Below are 23,132 nucleotides of genomic sequence, written 5' to 3'. Positions count from 1 at the left end.
TTGCCTTTAAAAATGGAAATCTCAGCCCTGTGAGACCAGGGGAGGCCTCTGCAGAGCTGGGCAGCTGCAGGTCACACAAAAACCTGATGGTTTAAAAATAAAAACCCCCAGAAATGCTGACTTTTCACCCCCTCTGTGCTCAGGCAGCCACATGAGATGCTCTGGTGCTGCCAGTGCACACTTGCAGGAGAGAATTTGTGTTCCCATGGCTACTTTAGGGGGAAAAAACCCAAGAATAGGGAAGGATCTGGGCAGGATCCACATCCTGCAAGTACCCCAGGCTCCCCCTGTCCACATTGCACAGGTACTAACACAAGCCCCATCCATGAGGATTTACCCCAAAGGCAGAGATTCCACCTTCTCCGGCAAGGACAGGCACTGAGGGAGGGAGCTGTAACCAATTCACTGCAGGCACTCCAGGCTGCGGGAACACTCCATTTATTAGGTCAATATTTCATCTGAGCAATACAGTTACAGAATATCACAATGCTGGTTACAAACATAGGATGGCTCCGTGGGCACAGAGGATGGCAGGAGAGGTGGGGGGGAACCTTCATCCTGACACGACAGGGAGGGGCTGCAGGGTCTGGTAATGAGCAAGATACTTTTATATAAATGAACGTGGCACTACAGGTGGAGATTCTGGTTTAGAGGTGGGTTTGTGTAATTAGTTCAATTTATACAGTTATACAGTTCAAGCAACATCTTTTTCTCTTTTTTTTTTTTAATGCTATTAAATTAAAATCCCCTGTAGTTCAATAAAGTATAAAAATAGTACTGAACCTGGTAATATTCAATAAAATGTAGAATTCATTCACATCATTAAGTAGTAAAGAAATTGTAAAGTTGTAGTTACCATGGCAACATTGCTTCCCAGAAAGGAATATACAGAAAAGAAAAGTTACACATATGGTACCTGCGACGAGTATTTAGCGATCCAACACTGAACTTGTGCACCACAAACCAAGTTTCTAAATATCTCTATATATTTATATAGTATATATCTTTTTCATCTTAAAATTTACTTTTGAAAAGAAAAAAAAAAATGTGCACTTCAACAGACTCACTAAGGCCACTCATGCTATAGATACCGAGGATTGCAAGGAGTAGTGGAATACGAGACCCTAGAGCACACACTTCACACACCCAGGGACACCTGTGTCACTGCCCAAAACATTCCTGAGATTTAGGGACAAAAGCATTCCCCCAGTGCTGCCAATTCTCTGTAGGTACTGGAGTTTATTTCTAAAGGAAATTTTCCCCACTTCTCCCCAAAGCCCTCCCAGGGCCCAGTGGCTCAAGGGCCCCAGGCCAGGAGCGTCAAACACCCCCCACAATGCAGAGGCAGCTTTGAACTGACACTGGCCAGGAATTATCTGATAAGGGAACAAGGACTTGCAGATAAAATCAGGTTCTGCACAGGCAGCAGAAGGAAGGATCTGCTGAAAGGTTGGTACCAGCAGCCCTGCCCTGCCCGAGTCCAGCCCATCCACATCACCCGAGGGAGCTTGGCCAACAGCTCCCCCCCTTTGAGGCACGGCCAGTTTTCCCTCCTGTGCTCTCCCTCACCCAGGACTGAAAAGGGAACCAACTTCAATGTGCATTTTGTACCATGAGAAGCAGCAATGGCACCTCGAGCAAACTCCCCCCTCACTGACCCAAACAACCTCACACAAAGTCAAACCTTGAGGGTTTAACTTCATCAATAGTGAAAATAATTTACCTTAAGGTAACACCCGTGCTCACCACTCACCAGGGACTCTGGGGTGATTCCTTTACTCACCTTCAAGGAGAAGATGCATTTCACAGGACTCCCACTCCCAGCTCTGCCCTTTCACTGCCAGCAGCACACAGCCCCTGCGTGGGCACGCTGTGTGTCTGGAAATGCCAACCACTCCTTCCTGGATGGATCTTCCACCTGCCAGGCCCCCACCCTGATACTGACCCAGCTGGGATGGAAAACCTGCCCTGGGCTATGGCAGGAGGGGAGAGAGGAGCCACGGGGTGCAGGAAAACCCTCCGGGGAACAGAGGGCACTGCAGGCCCTGCCAGGGCAGAGTGGGGCTCACGCTGCAAGATCCACCCCAAGGAGTCCTTTACCTGCCTCTGGCGCCATCCCAGCAGCTTCCCACTCCTCAACAGCACCAAACCAACTGTGAGAGCAGAGAGAGCAGCAGAACCAGCAGCAGCACAGCATCCCAGACAGGCTCCAGGTGCCAACACAGAACCCTCCAACAGCTCCATTGGGAGACACAGAACCAAACCCCCACGGGGTCACTCCTGTGCTGTCCCAGCCACAAATGCAGGTCCTGAGCAGGGGAACAGAGCTGTCCCCACCAGGCAGCTGCAGCATCATCCTGCCAAGCCCTGTGCCCCAGCAGTGTCAGCAATCAGCCACAGCCACCCTGCTGCAGAGGGGACCTGCCCTGGAGCTGCAGGGCAGCTCAGCCCCAGGCAGGACTCCCTGCAGGCACAGGAGGAGCCCCTGGAGCCCTCAGGCATCACCACAACAGCCCCTGGGCGAGTGCTCTGCCAAAGGGGCTCCCAGGGAGCTTTAGGAGCTTCCTTCCCCTCCTGCCAGCACTGGGGAAGGACACAAAACAGCCACCAGAGCTGGGACCGGGGCCACCAACAAACCAAGCGCAGGCACGGGCAGCACAGCTCCTGCCCAGGCTGCCCACACCAGGAGCTGCCCTGACCTGAAGGCAAAGCACAAACAGGGACACAAGCAGGGCTGGAAGAGGAGCAGTGCCTCAGGCAGGCCAGTGCCAGGTGTCAGTCTAACAATGCTCCCCACCCCAAAAACACCTTGGGGCTCCTAAGCCAAAAGCTGGAGACCCCAAGACTGGGAACACAGAGTGGGTAAAGGAGCTCCAGCCTAGGTCAGTGTAAACCCCTGGACCCAGCTGGGAGCCCCAGCACTTCTGCAGTACAGAATCACTCAGGTTCTTTAGGACAGCTTTAAGCCACGTTCCTGCCCACGTCCTGACAGTGTTACACACTTTGTTTAACTTTAAATACCTTTTAAAAGGATTTAAGAACTCATAAGAACTTTATAACTTGTCAGTGCCGTGGGCATTCAGGGTGAAGGTTTTGCCTTGTATAGCTGAATTTGTCTGTAGCTCCTACACAGTCATAAACAAAAACTGCTATAAATAAATCACATTTTAAATCCACACATAACTAAGTTGGATTTTCACTGAGCAGCTGTTGCAGACACACTGCAGTTAAGTCCTAATACCACAGGGGGTTTTATGCAAATACTTCTTTTCACCTCAGTGAAGATATTCTAAGTATGCAATCATTAATCTGCATTCACTAATTATGTCATTGCATTTTAAAGTTGATATTACCCAGCCTTTCCCCCCAAAAACAAAACACTTGAAGGCACCAGAATATGAACTATTGGCCTGTAAAATTTCACTTCTTAGAAGAGCCATTAAGCTCCAAGTCATGTCCAAAACCTCTATTTCTTTCTTCCCTGAAGATCATCCAGCAGCTTTCCCTGCCACAAACCCCATAAACCAAGAGAAAACCAGACCCCAAGAACATCCAGCCCCAGGCCCTTGGGAAGAGCCGGCCGAGCCCCGGCAGCGACTGGCCAAGGTACAAACCCTGAAAAGAGGGGGAGAGGAACCCCCAAAGTGACAGAACCCACAGAACCCCAGATCCAGGGCACAGCTGAGGTAACAGCAGCGAGTCAGTTCTAGTTTGTGTCACACAGACTTGCAAATCTTACCCAACAGCAGGAAATAAAACAAAGCCCAAAGCAACACCCGAACCCACAGAAGCACACAGCCCCAACAGAAGAATTAAGACAAGTGAGAGAGGCATTCTCAGAGGGTCTGTCCAGCTGAGCTCTGCTTCGTAAATTAACGTAAGGAATCGGTTTCTGGTTGTACTCTTGTTTAATGTAGAAATGAAGCATCACAAAAAAAAAGACCTGTTGTGCTTTTTGGCATTTTTCACTGACCCTTGCGACCTGTACAGTAAGTTGTGTTCTCCAGAAACAGAAAATGGAACTGGACTGGAATACAAAACTCTTCACTGGTATCAACACGGTATGGCCTCTGTTAGCAGAGAAAGAGCCCACGGGAGAGGGAAGGAGGAGTGGCTGCAGCAGAGTGGAGCGGGTGGAGCTGTGGCACTGCCAGGAATCTCTGCAGAAGCTCACTGGGTACAGACAAACCATCAATTCACTTCCTAGCTCTGGATCTATCACATGGATATCATTTGCACTGATCAGACACCTAAATGAGAGAGTTCTACTGTCAAAGTGAATGCAGGGGCAGAAATATTAAATTAAAGCCACTGGTCCAAAACCGGTTTCTAGCAGGCTGGTCCACCGTGGTGTCCTGGTCCTGCTCAGGGGAGCACTGGTGGTGGCACCGAGGACACTGTGCTTGCTGGTCTGTGGGATCTGTACTGGTCCAGTTCAGGGCATCCACAACAGCACAGGTGGCACTCAATGAGCAGATGGTGCTCTCCAGAGTGGGTCTTTGCCACTTCTCTTGGTAAGGCAGCAGCCAAGGCCAGCACATCCTCCCTTTGCTGGCTATTTACCATAAAACTTTGCTACAATGATACAGCAGCAAGACCTTTCTCCTACAGCTCCTCAGAGTACAGCTTTTGTTCTCTCTGTGAATCGGCAGAAAGCTCTCGATGAAACCTTCCATCCGTAATAAGAATGCAACTCTTTTGAACTCAAACAGTTTTATTTAATGTTTTCTTGCAGACTTTCTGCAAAGTAGCTTCTTTTGAAAGAAGAGAGAAAGAAGGGGGTTTTTTGGGAATACCAAGTTAAAAATGTGAGCCGAACTAAACATGCCATACACATGCTGAGAGGAATTTAACACACATTCATCCGTATGGGCACTCTTCAGTAGACTGGACCAGTGTTTCAACGCAAATTCCAGCCCCCAGAGAACTACATGGTTTAGGTTTCACAGTATGACTTTTCCCCCTGTAACCTGGGGGAAAAAACCTTAACTGGTTAATTGACCAAGTTCTTAGCTGCTCTGTCCCTCGAGGTTCTGAGACATCAGAAAAGACTGGACCACTTCTTCCGTGGACTGGGGGCTGGTGCTGACGTCCTCCAGCGCATCCGTGACCGAGAACTGCCGGTCCCGCAACCGGTTCCAGTTGGCCAAAATGTTGTGGTACTCAAACACCTTCTCATAATTGCCAATGGAATTGTACAGTTTAATGAGACCTCTGTAATCGTATTCAAGTCCACTGTATCCTTCACCAAAAAGCTTCTTTCCTAGAGAAACCCAAGAGAAAAACTGAGTTGAGAGGCAAGATCTCCACGGGCTGCAGCTGAGTTAGCAGGTTATTTTTACCAAGAAAATCTGCCTATACTCTCTACTCATGTTCTAGCCACAGAATGTTGTCTAGAGATTAACAACCAAGTTATTTTCTAAAAACTTGAACTTAGGTTTCCTGTAGTCACTTACCAATTGCTATGGATCTCAGATAAAGCTTTTCAGCATTTTCATACTGGTTCATGTCATAGTTGTAGAGGGAGGCGAGATGGCCCACGGAGAGGGCAACTTCATAATCCTCCTGCCCTAGGAGCTGCTCCTTGATCTGGATGGCCTTGATGTGCATTTCCTCTGCTTCCTGCCAGGGCCAGAGTCACACAGGTCAGTCAGACACCACTCACCACCCCACAGAAAGAGGGGAAAGTTAGTTTAAATCAACTGAACTATGTAGCAGCTCAAACAGCAGCATCTTGTAACAGGCAAAAACATAAACCAAGTTCTCCAAATTCTTTAGTGAAGTGAACAGCAGATCACAGCACCAAGCTCCCTGTCACCCTCTGAGGTTATCACCCATCTCCATGGGTTGTTTTTGCACAAAGCTTTTGGGGTGAATGATAAAGCACAAGTTTTCTAAGCACAGAACTACCAACTGAACTTGGGAATTGTGGACACTGAAACCCATCATTTGCAGTAACAGATTTCAACTGTCTTTCAGCCTGAAACCTTGGTCTTTTCAGATTTCAGGTCAGGAGTAAAGTCTTACCTTGAACTTCCTCATGGACTGATACAGTCTGCCCAGGTTGCCGTAGTGTTTGGCTGTTTGCACGTTGAACTCCCCAAAGGCTTTTTTAGCCAACTGGAGCGAGGAGAGGTGCAGGTCATGAGCCTCCTGGAGCAGCCTCTGCTCTGTCTCCTTGTTGTGACAGTCTATGGCAATCTCCTCCAGGATAAGTGCTGGGGGCAGGAGACAGGAACTGTTACTGTGCCCACACCCAGCTCAGAGCCAGGGACCCACCTGGGGGGACACAGCCCACCGGGCTCTGTGTCTGTCACCAACTGCTGTCACACTGCTGTGTCAAGCTCCCAACACATTTTTATATTCTGCAACTTCATCCCCCCACTCCAACTCATCTGGCTGAATTCTGGGTTTTTCTTTTGTATTTTACGGGTGTGCTGTAAACACCAAGGACTACAAACACCTCCATTGAAACAGACAACTCAAGCTGCATTGCCTGGGAGGGACCAGGATGAGCACAACCAAATGGTTCAAACAACAAAGGGAACTACCTTTAACTCTCTTTGAAGAGGCCAAGAGGAGATGGTCTTCTGGGAGAATGTGAGTGATAATGCCAATAGCACGTTCAGCATGGAATCTGGGAGAGGTGAAATAAAAAAATCAGGCTCTGTTTATGCATGCCAGCAGTTGACCAATGAAAAATTAGAAATATTAATGCAATGAACATTTTTCTTCATTTACAGCACTAACTGTGCTGCTGTGTGCTGTACTCACAGTGCATTGTCAAATTTCCCAGAGCTGTACTGGTGAACATAAGAGGAATAAGCCAAGTCTTCATGAGCTGTAGCTACGTGGATGTTTTTACCTCCAAATACCGACTGCCGGATATCGAGCGCAGTCTGCAAGGGTTCCAAAACCACAACTTCATAAGTTAACACAGAAAGAAACCCCCAAATTCATCCCTATGATGAATCTACTGACTCTGAAATTCTCTACATATTTGAGACACTAGTTATATAAAAGACAGGAGTCAGAGGAAGACAAAGCAAAACCCCACAGCTGGCAGTGTTCAGGGTTTTTAAAACATCACAACTGCAGAAATCAACTACTCTCTATCTTCATGAATTAACTACAACATCTGAGAGATGAAAACCACCAAGAGAAACAAGCCCTGCTGCCTACCTGATAGATGGCAACAGATTGGCAGATATTGTCTACGTTGAGCAAGTAAAATCCGTAGTCTAGTAGCGTGTCAGAGTATTTGGGGTGCTTGGCTCCAAAATGCTCCCTGCACAAACACACTGCCATCACAAACTGAGGCCAGCTGAGGACAATTTTAGAAGGGTTTTTTCTGGAATGCCCTTACCTGGCAAGGTACACGGCGTGCTTTATGAGCTGCTCTGCCTTCTTGAACTCCCGTTTCACCACGCAGGCCTGGGCAGGGGAAGGGAGCACGTGAGCAGCTGAGCACTCACAGCTCAGCTCCCCAGACACTGCCACACTTACTCTTGGCTTCAATTCCAAAATATCATTGTGGTTACTAAAGGACTTTTTGGCTATTTAGGAAAAGGAGCACAGCATTAATAAACTTCCCATTTTATCCTGCCTGGCTGAAGGGATTGTGCTGTACCTAGTCCAGACCAAAGAGGGACCAGAGCCCTTCCAGGGAAGTTCACAGGTTAACATTGTCACAATGGTCACCCGTGCAGCTCTAACTCCATTTCAGAGAGACACAAACAGAAACAAACTCCCCCACCCATCCTGAGACAAATACAACAACCCTTAGGGCCCCTGAGGAGAATTCTGGAGGTAACAACCTCTCCTCAGCCATCCTTGGCACTAATTCAGTACCCAAAGCAAAGGGGAGATTTCAGATTCACCTTTGACGCTTGTCGTAGCACATCCACCACCACTTTTACAGGCAGCCCAACTGTGATCTCCTTCATGGCTTCTATGCACCACTTATAGGCCTGTGGGACAGAGAGGCAGCAACACAATGGAAGCTGGAGCTTGACAACATTGGAACATTAAAATATTACCTCTGAAAAGCTGATCATTTTCATTCCAAAATGTAAAATATGCAGCTGGAGTGCTTATGTGTAATGAATTGTCCAGTTATGTCTCAAAAGACAGACTTAAAAACCACTTTTAAGGTTAATAGTGAATATGTAAGTATTTTATATTAATCTAAGGTTTATATTGCTATGACTTTTACAGACAGAAGAAGGTATTATATAATCTTTAAGAAATCCTCACAATTCCCATTGTGCAGGACAACACCCTGTCAGTGGACTTAGGGATTAAAGGAAAACCAGTTTATGGACTAGTTACACTTCACACAGAGTTTAACAAACCAGGTTCTGCTATTAATTTTCAACTATTAAAATAAGCTTTTATAATATTTCATTTACAGGTGACCAACACGTATAGGCAAGGCAACACCTGTATGTTCATGCTGGTCCAAGTGCTGCGAAGAGCTCATAGCCTAACACAGAACATTTATCCACAGAAACAAGAGTGGATAAATGAATTATCACTCAGGCAGTGCCACCCAGGTGCCGAGGAGAGCAGAACCAGGGCTAGTGAGGCACAGCAGGAGGAGCCAGGGAGCCCCCAGGGCCTCACCTCATCGTAGTGGCTCTTGGCGAAGAGCAGCGCGCAGAGCTCGCCGTAGAGCGCCGCCTTGTTGGCCTGCTGCCCGTGCTTGGCCAGCTTGTCCATGTAGGACTGCGCCAGCTTGAAGGTCTCCTCTCCCAGGTGGTACTTGCAGTTCCCGTTGCGGACGTGCAGCAACCTTGGGGGAGCAGAGAGAGCTGCTGAGGGAGCGGCAGAAGCTCTGCCTGCAGCAGCACCAGGGACCTCTCAGTGACACTCGCAGGGCTGCAGCTCTGCCAGCCCAGCACAGCTGGGCACAGGGCAGGAGTTTCTCCTGCTGGAGATGCCCAAGGATTTTACCCATTGATACAGAATGCATTGAACCGCTCTGGTGTGGGGCCTTTGTGTGTTATTTTCCATGAAATTCGTTCTTCCCAATAGTGATGAGATTCCATTCCCAAAGCCCTGCCCTACGCAGCCTGAGATCCCTTGCACCTCTTTCCCAAAGGGTGGAGCCCCAAGCAGCCACAGTAAGTACGACACAGCTCATTTTCCTGCATCCCTGCACTTTCCCCCCAAACCCTGAGTAGCTCCAAGTGGGCATTTTTGTGCTTTGGGGCTTGGGGGAGGTTTTCATGTAAGATTAAGGCACATCCATTCCACATGAGAACCAGCTCCACCAGGAGAGACCATTTCATTGATCACAACAACTCAAACATCCCCTGCCCTTCCCTCTCCTATCCTGCTGCCTTCCCATCTGAAGGATGGACACCCAAACACAGCCAGTACCACCCAGCACTGCTGAAACCTCCTCCTGTTTCTCCAGAGAGGTAACAGTTCCAGCTTGTGGCACTTGTTACAAATAAAAGCAAAGAATTTGTGCATGAGTGCAGGCTGATGCTCGCTGGCTTGAAGGAGGTGCATTTGGAATGGGTGTGTGTTGATATTCCAAGCCCCAAGGGCAGAGCTGGATTCCCAGCCAGGGCAGCTGCTCCTGCTCCATGGCAAACACCTGCCAGTGAGCAGACATGGAATTGTGGTGAATTAACCTCCACTGTCCCTGCTGGAAATGTGTCATTAGACAGTGAGTAACAGAGACTGAACACAGCAGGCAAGGTTTGGGAAATCAGGACAACACAGCACAGGCAGAACTGCACAGAGGGAAGGGAAGCACAAAGTGAAGCTGCATTGCAAAGAGGCTCAAACTCTGACTGTGCAGGAGCTGCATTTTAGTCCTGATATCAAACATTGGGATAAAACTTCCAATCAATTGTTAAAGGGGAAGGAGCAAACAAGGAAATTGTTGCTCAATTTCTTTTCTAAACCTGTTTCCACTTGCTCCAAATAGAGATTTAAGCTACTGCAGCCATTCCCCCAGTGATACAGCTCAGCTCATCCTAAGAGCTGCCTGTCCAACACTGCCCCTCCATTTCCCACCCAAATGCATCACCAAACTCCAACAGTAACAAGAAAAGAAATAAAATCTCCATTTTCCTAAGCAGGGCCTGGCAGGCTTAGGGCACAGGGGCACAGGGCAGATGTGGATTTGCTGCACAAAGAGAACATCAAAAGAAAAGCCCTTCAAAACCCTGCAAAAGCTACACAAATTCCAGCTCTCCAGTGGGAACCAGCACCGTGGCTCAACAACAAGACAGCAAAAAGCAACACCCACATTTTTCCTTAAATAAAGCCTCAGAACCAAACACGATGTACAAGTGCATTGTGTGCCTGGTCACAGGAACATTCCAGCAACAAGAGACAGGAATTATAAAGAAACGAGAGAAGAATTAAGTAAACAGTTTTCCTAAAGAGAAAAAAACCATTTTGCCAACACCATTCAGTTGGGAGCTGCTCTGCAACATCAAAACCACGGAGCCCAAATCCCATGTAATGGAATAAGCCAGTGGGGATAGCACTGCAATTTAGATAAGCTCCTGGGAGAGATGATATCATCCAGTGTCTGGATGCTTCAGTGACAGTGTCTAGAAACAAAGAAATCTCCCCAAAACCCAAGCTAAACCTAAGCCAATCCTCTAGGATAAGCAGAGTTTATGTGATCCAGTTCTGAGTAACAAAAAATCCTTTATTAATCCAAAGGAATCTTAGGAGATAAAGCCAAGAGGAAGAGAAAAGGCCTCAGGACGTTTATGCTAATGGCTCTGAACCTCCTTTGATGTCTGCAATAACAGCTTTTGGGGAATAACCTCCCCCAACAAACTCAGAGCCAACACAGCAGCTTAGCAAGTCTAAAACCAGCAGAAGAAAACAATCCAGGAATCAGCCAAATGTGCAACAAAGAAGTGGGAGAGCCACGTATTTGTGTTATGCACTTGGACCTCTTGGTGTAACACGGAATAATGAGAGAGGGCAAACCAAAAGGAGCACCACACTCCCAGAAAAGCAGGGTACAAGCTCAGAGAAACCTCACACCTTCCCAGCTTCTCCACAGAATTTACCACTGCCAGGACAAGGAAGCACCAAGTTGTGCTTAAATAACACAAAACTTCACACGTTTTTAATCTGTGTTCTATTAATACTGCAGTGTACTAATTCAACTCCCAGAGGTTTGACTTGCCAAAGAAAGTGTCATACTTTCAAAAGCTGGACTTCAATTTTGTTTCCTTAAAACTCCCCCCAGCTGCAGGGCAAGCTCAGTGTGAGAGCCTCCCTCAGTGGGATCAGGTGGTTACAGCACCATTTACTCTTCTCAAGCTGAAAGGCAGCAAAATGAGTCCAATGAGTGCTCTCTGCCACACAAAGGTGTTTGGATTTTACAGACTGAGCCCTTCCCAAAGCATTTGAGTTCTTTCAGGTTGGTACAACTCCAAACCAGCCCTGCTGAGGGTTTGGAGATGCCAGAACATTTCCCAGTGCCCCGAGGGGTGGTGTCCCAGCAGAGTTCCCCAGGGAACAATGGAAGTCTCCAACAACAGAGCCAACACCCCGGGTCAGGAGGGCTCATCCCAACCCAGGCTGCTCTCTCCCTGCACAGAATGAAAACTCCTTTCCACACCACTGTCCAGCAGAGACAGTTCCCTCTTCCCCCCCTCCCTTTCTTTCCCTTCTTTTCATTTCTATTTGCAGAAGGTGACAGTTATTTTTAAGCAACTTCTCCAGCTTGCCAAAGAGCCTGATGTAACAAGAAAACTTTTTTTAGATTAATTAGAAGGCAAAGGACCAAGCAGTAGCTGTGGCTCTGTGTCCATCACTCCCCAGTTTTAGGAAGCTGGATTTGTGTGCCCAGGCTCCTGGCACCATTTCTGGAATGCCAGCCAGCAGAACCAGGCAGAGCAGCGTTGCCATGGCCCTGGGGCTGGCACAGGACAGCAGCAGCTCTTGGCAAAGCCTCTTCACCCTTCATGTTTGCCCAACCATAAACGAGATGCTGGGCTTTTTTTGGAGCAGCTTTCCAAACAAGTTTTGCTCTAGATTCAGATAAATATACAGCACATGCTTTGTTCTTTGTTAGAGCAGCTAAAAAAATAAAAATCCTACTTGAACTCTGCCCAGCAGCCCACAGGTGCCCATGGGCACATCTGGAATGGGCAGAAACAGCCTGGTCATGGTGAGAGCAACAAAAGCCAGCCCATCACACCTCAACACACAGGGGAAGAGAACAGAGGCTCTGTCAATGAAATGTGAACCCCTGCAGGCCCTGCAGCTTCAAAATTCTAACAGCAAAAAAAAACAAACCCTCAGCTGTGGCCAGAGGTGCCCACAGGAATTGGACACCCAGATCTTGTCCCAGGCCCAGAGCTCAGCACTCAGCATGGAGCAAGAGAACTTGCTGGATCTGGAATCAGGAAAGGGAAGTTTTGCCTTTATTTCTGCTCAATTGTATCTATGCTGTTTGCATTTGGATTTGGCAAATTCTCTTTGTAGTTAATAGAACTTCAGCAAAGTCCAACACAGAACATTCCTTCACGTGCAAAAATCCTTGGGAAACAAGAACTGCTGGAGCACTGTTATTATCCAGCAGTGTTACCCATGAGAGATTACACAGGATAGCAAAACATTGGGGTTTTTAATCCATTGTGCTGTGCTGCCAACTCAGAAGCTGGAAATCCAGGGATTAGTGTAAAACAAGCACCTCCTGATCTTCAGCTGTAGCCAGGAAAGTGTTCTGGGGCAGCAGGACACTAAAGGAGCATCTGGAGCTGGATGGCTCCAAGGTTTCCCAGGAACTCAAGGTGAGCTCACCTCACACAACACTCCACAGCACGGAACCAGTGAAGGATTTCATCGTGGAGGGTGCACAGCTGAAGGCAGGAAAGGAAAACCTTCTCAGCATCACTGTACCAGCCTGCATCTGACAGGAAACCCCCTGCAAAAATCAGCAACAAAGAGCAGCGTGAAGAGCAAAACAGGTTTTCAAGAGAACAAGGGTTTGCTCAGGTCTTACAAGATGATCACTTATTTCATGGACCTGCTCCAACAGACAGAAATGACAGAAATCCTGTCAAGGTCAAACCCTCCTGACCTGGAAAGAATGAAATGTAAGAGGAGAATTCTCCTACAGCTGAAGGAAATAATACTTTGGTTTAGGATGGCTTTTTGGTATTACAGAGTTTTCCTACATTTCTGTCAAAAAACCCCACAACTTACCTGCAGTAAAATCATGCAAATTCCTCATCACATCTGCAAACTAATTTTAAACCTAAACAGTTTGAACTAAAAAGTCTATACATTCTTAGATATTAAAATCCAATATATTTATTTTAAGACCCCAAGTAGCTTTCTAAAAATTCCATTCCAAAACACACAGCTCTTCAAAAGGCTTATCTTTAACAGGAAAAAAGGAATGTTACATTAACTGAAACTTGCAAGAGAGAAAGCAAAGAGCCCGTGAGCAGCAGTTACCTAAAACAAAGCCAATCTGGATTGCTTTTTCTTTCACAGCAGCATCTGACTCTGCAATGTAGGAGCACCGTCTGCTGAAGGAATAGGCCAGGACAGAAGCAACCTTGACTCCATGGTCCATCAGAGCCTGGAAACAGTGATGGAGCAGATGTCTGCAACAAACAGAAGCAGAGATTGGTTGCACACAAGGCCTGAAAGCTCTCAGGTGGCTCTCATGCATTCCAAGGACAGAAATCAAGGCCAAGCCCCCCTCAAACCCAAAGCAGATGAGTGCAGGCCCCCCTGTGAGGCTGCAGCTGATGGTGATCCACAGCAAGTTGTGTACAGGGACCCTCGGTGGGAGCCAGACACCAGCACCAAAACTGCAGAGAGTTTCCAGCTCAGAGGCAGCGGGGAGGAGGCTCCAAACGCCGTCCCTCCCCCAGCACTCCCGCCCAAGCAGCAGCGATGGCTCCAGGAACATCACACAGCCAGGGGCGGGACCAGGGCCTGAAGCCTCAAAGCTCGTCCCGGTTACACGGAACCGGATCTAAAACAGTCAAGTTCTGTAACTGCACAAATTGGAATATTTAATGACAGGGGAACTCTCCAAACTGGGGCAATCCTATCAGCTTCCCTTGGATTTGCTAAAGCAGCAGGAAGTGGGTGCTGTGACTGCTGCTCCCAGGGACTCTGGGCACGACCTCTGGTGTTGAGCAACTGGGGGGGTTTGCATAGTTTGCTTTTTCTTGTTTGTGCCTTTTTTCAACATCTCTTCCTAGGTGGAGAGATTGAGAGTTGAAATGAGAATCATTGAGCTATTGAGATACTCACCTTTTATCTAAAGCTCGTAGCACCTTTGCAAAAACTTCTAGTTCACAAAATTCACTACCCAGCTGGCACAAGCGGCCCTGTTGGTAAAGCTGAAAAGAAAAACCAGGAAAATTTATCTTCATATGCAAGATTGAGTTCTTCTGGGAAACCCAGCTTACTAGCAGAGATAACTTATGATGAAATCTAGACTTGATAGCATTGAAATTCAGCAGGCTAGAAAGTAAGGTCCTGTATCAGAAGATTTCACCTCATGAGCACAATTTCACAATTTCAGTGTTAAAACTGAGCTATGAGAGGTCCATAGATTGTTTCAAGTTTTTTTTTTTTTAATCTATGGATGTATTTCCAGGTGTTTGTGCCCTGCAACACCCCAAAACACTGCCACACGTGAGCTAGAAATCCAAGACAAATACAGCTGACCGTTTTGATACCAAATGCTTTCAGAACATGTTGAAAGGACACACAGGCTAGGATGCAGCAATGCAAATATGTCAGATAAAAATAAACCCAAACCCACAAGTTCTGCAAGGGGTCACTCACCAATGCCAGCACTACAGAGGCGCCAGCCCCTCCCCATTGACACCTGAGCTGCCTCAGGGGACTCCCCCAGCAGTAAAAGGGAAAACTGGAGCCCGTTCATGCATTTATTAAAAGCACTGCCTTGTCTAATGCCCACAGTGATTTGTGCCTGCAGATAAGTGAATTTATCAGCTGAGTTGCTCACAACAAACCACAGACTGTTGTCCATGCAGTGCTTGGTTAAGTTCTGCCACATCAGGCTATAAAGGCCGAGGATTTACACAGGTACAAAGGGACTGTGCAAATAAATGTCACAGCCATCCATTGTGAACTATTCATCCCCATTATCTGAAAGGCCCTGGCCCACAGATGAGCACAGGAGGGCACATGGCCTAAGGAAGCAGCACTCCACACCTGCCACAGGCACCAGCAGTGCTTTAATGAAAATATTCATATTCCTCCCAGCTTTAATAATGCCCTCAAATGCTTCCAGTGATCAGCATCTGGTGCCTGGTTCACCTTTTTCTCCACAAACACTGGGAGCTGATGAATTAATATTCCAAACACAGCACGTGAGAACATCTCCAGCCAGAAATTTAGTTCCAGTCAACTCTTATAAAAGCACACAACACTGGCTCTAGAGCACAGCAAATCTGTTATTTTAACAACACAACCTACAAAAAAACTTCAAAAATACTTTGACCTAATAACGTCAATTGCCAGAAATGAATGTTTTCCTCTTGGTTATCTATTTTGCTGAGGGAACATAAAAAAAAAGAGGAAGTCTTTTAAAAACCAGAGCAAGTTAGCATGCAAAGTTACTGCTCAGATAAAGCAGCGTGTCCCTGCACTTCAAAGGGATCCCAGCTCCTGCTGGATTCTCTCTGGCACTGAGGGAACAGCCAGGCTGCTGTAGTTAAAAGCCACAGCCATGGTTAAATGTTCTCATTCCTTCAGCACAGCTGTCTCATAGCAAATGCTCTATAAAAGCTAAAATGTGCATTCTGCAGTAAAAACCCCCCAAAAGCAGCTGTTTAAATTGTCTGGTATTCCATGCTCAAAGTGAAGGTGGGCATGCCATCAATAATTGATGGGATGGTTTCTGGAGGAAGCTTAGACCCATCCCCAAAGCACTGCAGCAGGATTTAAGGCAGCCAAAACCAGCATCAGGTTTCACAGTACTGAGTACAGAATCACCACCCCCTCCTATCACCTTGCAGTACCCACCCAGAATCCCAGAGATTCCTGGTTTATCAAAAATTAACCACAGTAAGACTCTGAAAAATTTATACATTTCTGAGGTTACATAAACACTTCTTGTAAGGAGAGAATCCCCCTTCCAGGAGATCCTGAGGCTGCCAAGGAGTAAAAGGCCTGGTGGGGTGGCAGGGAGGGGGAAGGTCCCACAGGAGCCTCAGTTTTGGAACATCAACAATTTCAGGCACACGTCAAGTTTGGCTCGGGCCCCACAGTCCAAGCTGCAATTTTTCACTGCTCTAACTTGAAATACAACATCTTTGGGACTTTCCCTGTCCCTGTAACCCCTTCCCTCGACATACTGGCAAACAGTTGGAGGAATTAACTCAGCTGGAAGCCTCTTGGAACTGTTGTGGCTGTTAGGGCAATATTTTCAAACGAAATTTGACATGGAAATAGTGAGTATATGTCAAACTGTGAAGTAATTCCAGGAGATCCAGTAACACTCATTGAGAAGCAGTTGGGAGGACTGAAGAAATGATTCTCTTGTTAAAGCTCCAGAGACAGAATTCCTGACCACAGCCTTGCTACATAACATGAAAACAAAACAAAAGTGATTCAAGAAAAACATGCCCTGACATGAGCACAGAGCTTTGGACTCCTAAAGAACTATTCTGCTCTGAACAGAGAAATGTCTTCCAGACACCAGCTTAACCTATTTGGAACCCACCAGGATTTATCCTTCTTGAACTACGGAAAAATGACTCAAAGCCTGCAAGGTGACTCCCAACTCCATCAGCTCACACCTGAGCTCTGGCACTGAGGAGAGGCAGAAATTTAATATACAGGTGGATTATTACACTGCCCAACCCAGCTGTTGTGCACAGCTGTGAGAAACTCCCCACAGCCCCTCTTAGGAGCCAAGGCTGGATGTTGGATTGCATGTCCAGTGGGTGTGTGACAAAAGCTGCACATTGTGGTGTCCCCAGCTGAACACATTAATGACATTAACTTGTAACTTTATTCTTACATCATCTTTCTAGTAAAGTTCTTGTCTTTCTCCCTCTGGGAAGACTAAGCTAAAAAAAACAAACAACCAAACTTTCTCTAAACATAATAAAAATATTTTTAAATAAATTTTTTAAAGCAGATGGGGGTTAATTCCAGCCAGCTGTACAAGGATCCTCCAGAAAAGGAACTGAAGAAGATGCAACTTGAAAAATATGCTCCTGATGCTCCAATTTGGCAGAGGATTGATAAACATGGATGTTTCAGGAAGAATTACAGAGGAAATCCAAGAAGCTCCAAGAAGGATGTTTTGTAATGCATAATAATGTCATGGAGTACCAGGCCAGACTGGGGAAGCACAGAGAGCTTGACAGACAGCAGAATTTGGGAAAAATATGGGCTGAAACCACCATCTTCCTTCCCCACCCAACAAGGAAGGAAAAGATTTTCCTGAGTCAACAGTTCACTGAACCCATCTGTGGACAAAGGCTCATTACCAAAATAATCAGTTCAAAATTTAGATACACATTCCATGCTTTTAAACCAATTTCAAAATCATCTACAAACCCTCTGGACAAGCTTCTCCTGGATGTTGTTCAAGGCATTAAAAGAAAAAAGAAAATTCCAGCTCTCCTTGGAAAGCACAATGCCAATTCCCAGGCTGATCTGTACAAACCCCAATCAAATAAATAACCAAGAAAAAACCAATGTCACTGAACTAGTATGAATTCAGAGACATTTCTAGAGCTCAGTGCTTGCACACCCCAACATTCCCACTGCCCTGCTCTCTGGGCCAGAGCAGCAGAGCTGCTGTTGCACAAGGGAGACAAAGGCTGAGCCTCACACTCGTGTGATTCTCCTCAGGAACTGGGAAATCCCAGCCTGCCCAGAGCTCAATCAGCCCAGAGGAAATGAAGTGGAAATGGGAATTATTGTTCAGCAGGAGCTCAACACCTCTGTTCATGATGTGACCTCATTATCTCAGTTATGAGGAGTTCTGGTGGCTCAGACTCACCAAGGTTACTGAAAAGGTAAGAAGATACCAGGATGAGGAAACGTGCCCCATAGCTGGAGGTTAACAAAAAGCAGCCTGAGTGGTACAAGTTCGAATGCAAGAAGTTTCAAACCAGTAAAGACATAAGGAAGCACAGTTCAGTTCACACCTAAATTTAGACTGCAGAAATAAGGCATGTGTTAATAATAATAACTGGCAAAAACTCATGAGGTAGTGATTCTCCTTCAGTGAGAGGCTTTAACTGAAGAGGTGCCGGAGGGATCTGACTGAAGGCCAGCAGTGCAGCCCTGCTGCACCCCCTGCTCCTGCCAGGTGACAGAGAGTCTGTAGAAACCATCACAGCTTCCCACACACACACTGATCTCCTACCCCCAACCACAGCAGCACCAGGGCAGTTCAGGCCCTGTGAGCTCACCCTGGGGGCAGAGCAGAAGCCTCAGAGGCTCTGGGATGCTCTGCCTCCCTCACTCTGTGCTGTGACCTTGCCTGTACTTCCCCAACAGAGAAGCTCAGAACTGAAGCAGCAGCACAGCCACTCTTCATTTCAGGGGGGTTCATCCTTCTCCCTCTCATCAAAGCCCTGGAGACCAAAGTTTGCTATGTTCTAATGGACAGAAATGGTGCTTGCCACGATTCTCCATCAGGGAACTCAACCTCTGCTGCAATGCAGGGAACCAACGTTCTGCTGCTTGCTGGCAACAGTCAGCAAATTCCTGCTTGTTCATTGTCTTCGGTTCAAAGAACACCTAAACGTGACAGAAACCAAATTAATGCCATCTCCAGCTGCTCCTGTGGTTAATGATCTCACCAGAAAATGTTCCAAGAACAAATTATTTTCAAGAAAAATCAATTGGAAGGAAAGAGAAACACACAATCCAGAAAAGCCATTCCAAAAGGAAAATGAGCATGGGATGAAACTCCTTGTTAAGCAATCCAAGCCCAAGATGAGGCTGGCACTGGGCAACTCCAACAAAGACCTGGGACAGAGAACACTAAAGCAGCAAAGCCCCTTGAGAACCAAAGCCACGAGATCACGATGCAAAATAAAGAGCATAAAGCAGAGGCACAAGGGGGAAAATGAAATCTGTACAAGACACTGCCAGAGAGTTCAAAACCTGACTTCTGCCAACAACCTTGATTCTTTATAGGAACACCCTCTCAAAACATTATCCTCACCCCAAGAAACCACAGAATATAATAAGTCAACTTTTTCAGAGATTTCAATGTGGGTTTTTTTGGTTGATTGGGTTCTTTTGTTTGGGGTTTTTTGGACTTGCAGTTTACTCCAGCTGTCACTACTTTTTAATACACAACTTTGGTATTTTGTTCAAATGCTGAGTCTGAGTTATGTGAGATCCAGCATATTTCTTTCCTTGGCTTCTAAAACCTACACACCCTCTCACTCATCCTCCCCCCCCAAAAAAATTAAGCAAGAGAATCTAACTAGTTCAACTAGCAAAAAACCCAACCAGGATACACACAGACCTGGCAAACAACCAAAGGAAACAATGTATGATATGTGTGCACATTTTTATTTTCCCCCCCCAGAGGCAGGTGTTACTTGTAACAATACTGGTTATTAAGCACCTCAAAATACAGTGTCATTAATAAAACTTTTAAATATTTTGTAGCTCAAATGTAGGCTTGGAATTTTCCAGGATATCCTCACAAGCATCCTGTTCTGCCTCTTAATTTTCTAATGGTTGCAAGGAAAAGTCAAACAGTGCTTGAAAAAAAGAGATCTCTAGGGATAACCTGCTGAAGCAGAGCAGGTTTGTTGTTCTACCACAATCATGATTATTTGATAGTGCCTTGTTTTGAGCTCCAGTCACTGTTTGAGAATGCTCCAGAAAGATAAACATGCTCAGTATGAGGAGCCTGCCTGTTCTGTCACCTTGCAGCAGAAGCCACCCCTTACCAAAGGCACAAGAACATCCTGCAGCTGCCCCAGCCCCATTCCCCACTCGGGTCTGTAAGGAATGCCCCAGGAGTCAGCAATTCCAGAAGATGGAGAGGTGAAACAAAGTGGATTTGCTAAGGAGGGGGAAATAAAGGCAGGGAGCTCTGACAACAGAGCCAAGCCCTGGACTGGAGGGTGCCCTGGGGAACAGCACCAAGACACTGCTGGCGTTTTCCCCTTTTCAATATCAGCACACTGACTGTCCATGCTGGGGGACCTCACCCCCAACTTCTGCATCAACCTGGACATGCTGGTAAACCTAGGCAAGCCTGGCAAATGTTAAGCATTAATAGCAATGAATATGATGGAAACATTTTTGTATAGCCACAGACAATTAACATCCACAGATCAAAACAAAATCTGACTGGTACCACCTTTTATTTTTTTGCAAAAATCAGCGGCAGTTTCTCAAGTACCACAAACCATGACTAATACCCAGATAAAAAACTATTACTTACAAGTTATATGAAATATTGGAAACATTTTTTATTCCTTTTACTCATCACAGAATGCAAGTAACACAGGATACTAACAGCCAATTGACACCCTCCAACACAGCAGCAACAAACACCATGTAGTCAAAGAAATATTCACAAGTTTTCTAGTCTGTCTCACTCCAGAGACTGTTAATAGCTTTGGGAATTCTGCTTTAAAGAACTCAGTGACCAGGACATATGGGACATGGCTCACCATGATGAACTGGGATTCAACACCCACCTGATATCCCAAATAACTACCCAGAGCCAAACCAGCAGCACACACACTGGGAGAGGGATGCTGTCCCCAGCCTGACCTCCTTCAGCCACCCCAAATGACACTTCTGACGCTGTGGTGTCCAAACACAGAGCCAAGAACCAGTCACCGATTGTTCTGTGGGTGCACAGAGACTCACAGGAGGGTTTGGGAGGAGCAGGTGCAGCCTGCCCAGGGCAGGGATCCCATTCTCTAGAGCAGGGCACTGCAGGCCCCAGCCCAGCTCCTTGCCCTCCACAGCAAAGGTGACACTGAGGACAGGGAAGCCCAGCCCACTCTCACAGCCACAGAACACTCACTGCAGGCATGGCCCAGTTTGGTTTATTGTGTGTGAGGACACCCCATGGATGAGGGCTGGTAAGAGGAATATCAGTGCTCCTTACACAGGACAAGAACTCCTGTTGTGAAGCACAGAAATTACAGGAAAAGCAAGGGGAAAAGCTTCAAATTGTCAGAGAACAGGTTTAGGATTAGAAAAAGGTGTCTGAGGTGGGTGAGGCCCTGGCACAGGTGCCCAGAGCAGCTGTGGCTGCCCCTGGATCCCTGGCAGTGCCCAAGGCCAGGCTGGACAGGGCTGGGAGCACCTGGGACAGCGGGAGGTGTCCCTGCCATGGCAGGGGTGGAGTGAGATGGGCAGAAAGGTCCCCTCCAACCCAAACCAGTCTGGGATTCCAGGCATTTGCTGTCATGAACATCTGTCCCTCTAACACAAACACCATTCTGGGGACAGGCACTTATCACCTCTATCATCATCTGCTCAGCAAGATGACAGAGCCAGGTACCCCAGCAGAAGAAACAGGCTAGAGTCTCCTCAGAAATCAGGTGTGCTGCTGGATCCTCTTCAGCATGGAAGAACTCCACGTGAACCTGATCCAAAGCAACCGCTGAAGAGTGCTAATAAAAGCATAAAAAGTCAGTGATCTATTAAGCTCACCTACAGATAAGTTTTTAAACAGCTGGGAATTACACACCCTTGCACAGTTCTATCATCAGAAGGAGGTTTTGTTTCATGCTTCTAAAAACAACAGAGCACCATCCTCTCACCTGGATGAACATGAGAACAGGCAATGCCAAAGAAGTTTATTTGTCATTAACAGCTGAAAGTCACCCCCCAGATATTCTTCCACAATGTGATTTTCATATCTCCAGCCTTTAGCTGATGTGTCAATCACATCATTACCTGTGAGCATGCTCATATGTCAGAAAAATGGGTTTCCATCCTTCTTAGCACCTAAGGCAGACATGAAATAACCAGGACACAGAAAATGTCCATGTCTCTTTCAATGCTTGAGAGCAATTTCCCTGTCTCCAGTAAATACTACTGTTCTCCATGTATGTGATGGGTCATTACCTCTGGTTCATAAAGATTAGACTAAAGATTTACTTCATTTAAGAATTCCTAAATTTTTAGAAGTTTGCTGGCAGAGGAAAGGAGGGTTATTCCTCATCTTAGGTTTTTACAGACATTGTTTCTCCCCTGATGAATGCTCATTTCCAGCTGTTCCTGCACATGAATGAAATGCCTGTTTAGTGGACAATAAGAAATTAATGGACCATCTCAGTGCACCTTTTACATCAAATCCGTATATTCCAGGGGCAGCTGAACGAGGAACAGCCCTTTCACCAAGGAATAATTTAATGCTAATAAAACTACAGCATTAAACAACTGTCAGTTCTTTCCATCTGGTTCCTACCAGCTCATTTATACTCGACCACAGCAAACTGCTCCCTCAACCACTGACATCATCACGTCCAATTCATTATTACAAAAAAAAAAGGAGAAAAGGAAAAAACATATTCCAGCACAGGCAGCTTGGCTCCATCCTGCCCGCACCGCTCCCCAATGGCGAGAGGCACCTTCCCCACACGACCCCCCAGGCCAGGCCCCGTCTCCGCGTCCTCCTCAGGGGCTCCCAGCCCCTCACCGCGGCCTCGGGGCGGCTCCCGGGGGCAGCCACAAGGCCCCAGCGCGGCCGGAGCCCGGAGCCGCCGCTCCTCCAGCCGCAGCTCGGGCGGCCCCACAGCCCCTGAGCCCCCGGCCCGTCCTTCGGGCCGTGCCCGGCCCCGGCAAGACCCCTCAGCCGCACGCCCCCGGCCAGGCCAGGCCGGGCCCAGGCCGCCCCCCGGGCCGCTTCTCCTTCCACGTCCCACAGGCCCAGCCGGGCCCGGCCCCGCTCGGCCGCCGCCGTACCTTATAGTACACGTCGAACTGGATGTTCTCGGGCAGCGAGCGGATGTCGCGGCGCCGCGCCCGCCCGTAGCTGTCCACGACGGCCGAGATGGCCGTGTTGTAGAGCGTCTCGGGCACCCACTCCAGCTCCACCGCCGCCATCTTGGCTGTGCGGAGCCGCCTTCCCCCCCTCCCTCCCTCCCTCCGCCCCGCCGCCTCCCGCCCGCTCCACCTCACGGGGC

General features: G+C 47.3%; 1 protein-coding gene across 1 annotated transcript; it reads right to left on the bottom strand.

The window, feature by feature from the left end:
• Positions 1-422: 422 nt before the first annotated feature.
• On the bottom strand, positions 423-23,066 carry APPBP2 (amyloid beta precursor protein binding protein 2). The gene is made up of 13 exons (XM_066563300.1): positions 22,912-23,066; positions 14,269-14,357; positions 13,456-13,607; positions 12,796-12,919; positions 8,626-8,794; positions 7,881-7,970; positions 7,367-7,434; positions 7,183-7,288; positions 6,775-6,899; positions 6,552-6,637; positions 6,028-6,218; positions 5,457-5,622; positions 423-5,263 (listed from the first exon to the last, which is right to left on the bottom strand). Exons 1-13 carry the CDS (start codon positions 23,050-23,052, stop codon positions 5,010-5,012), a joined length of 1,761 nt encoding a protein of 586 aa, XP_066419397.1. The 5' UTR covers positions 23,053-23,066; the 3' UTR covers positions 423-5,009.
• Between the last annotated feature and the right edge of the window lie 66 nt (positions 23,067-23,132).

This window comes from Molothrus aeneus, chromosome 20, assembly GCF_037042795.1.
Source record: "Molothrus aeneus isolate 106 chromosome 20, BPBGC_Maene_1.0, whole genome shotgun sequence".
NCBI classification, from domain to species: domain Eukaryota; kingdom Metazoa; phylum Chordata; class Aves; order Passeriformes; family Icteridae; genus Molothrus; species Molothrus aeneus.
This window is presented reverse-complemented; position numbering and strand designations above follow the sequence as displayed.

Excerpts from the sequence above, each read along its gene's own strand:
- APPBP2 (XM_066563300.1), bottom strand. The coding sequence starts at position 23,052 with ATGGCGGCGGTGGAGCTGGAGTGGGTGCCCGAGACGCTCTACAACACG. Across the intron at positions 7,289-7,366 it reads CACGCCGTGTACCTTGCCAG|GGAGCATTTTGGAGCCAAGC; the intron begins GTAAGGGCATTC and ends GTGTTTGTGCAG. Across the intron at positions 6,900-7,182 it reads AATCTGTTGCCATCTATCAG|ACTGCGCTCGATATCCGGCA; the intron begins GTAGGCAGCAGG and ends GAACCCTTGCAG.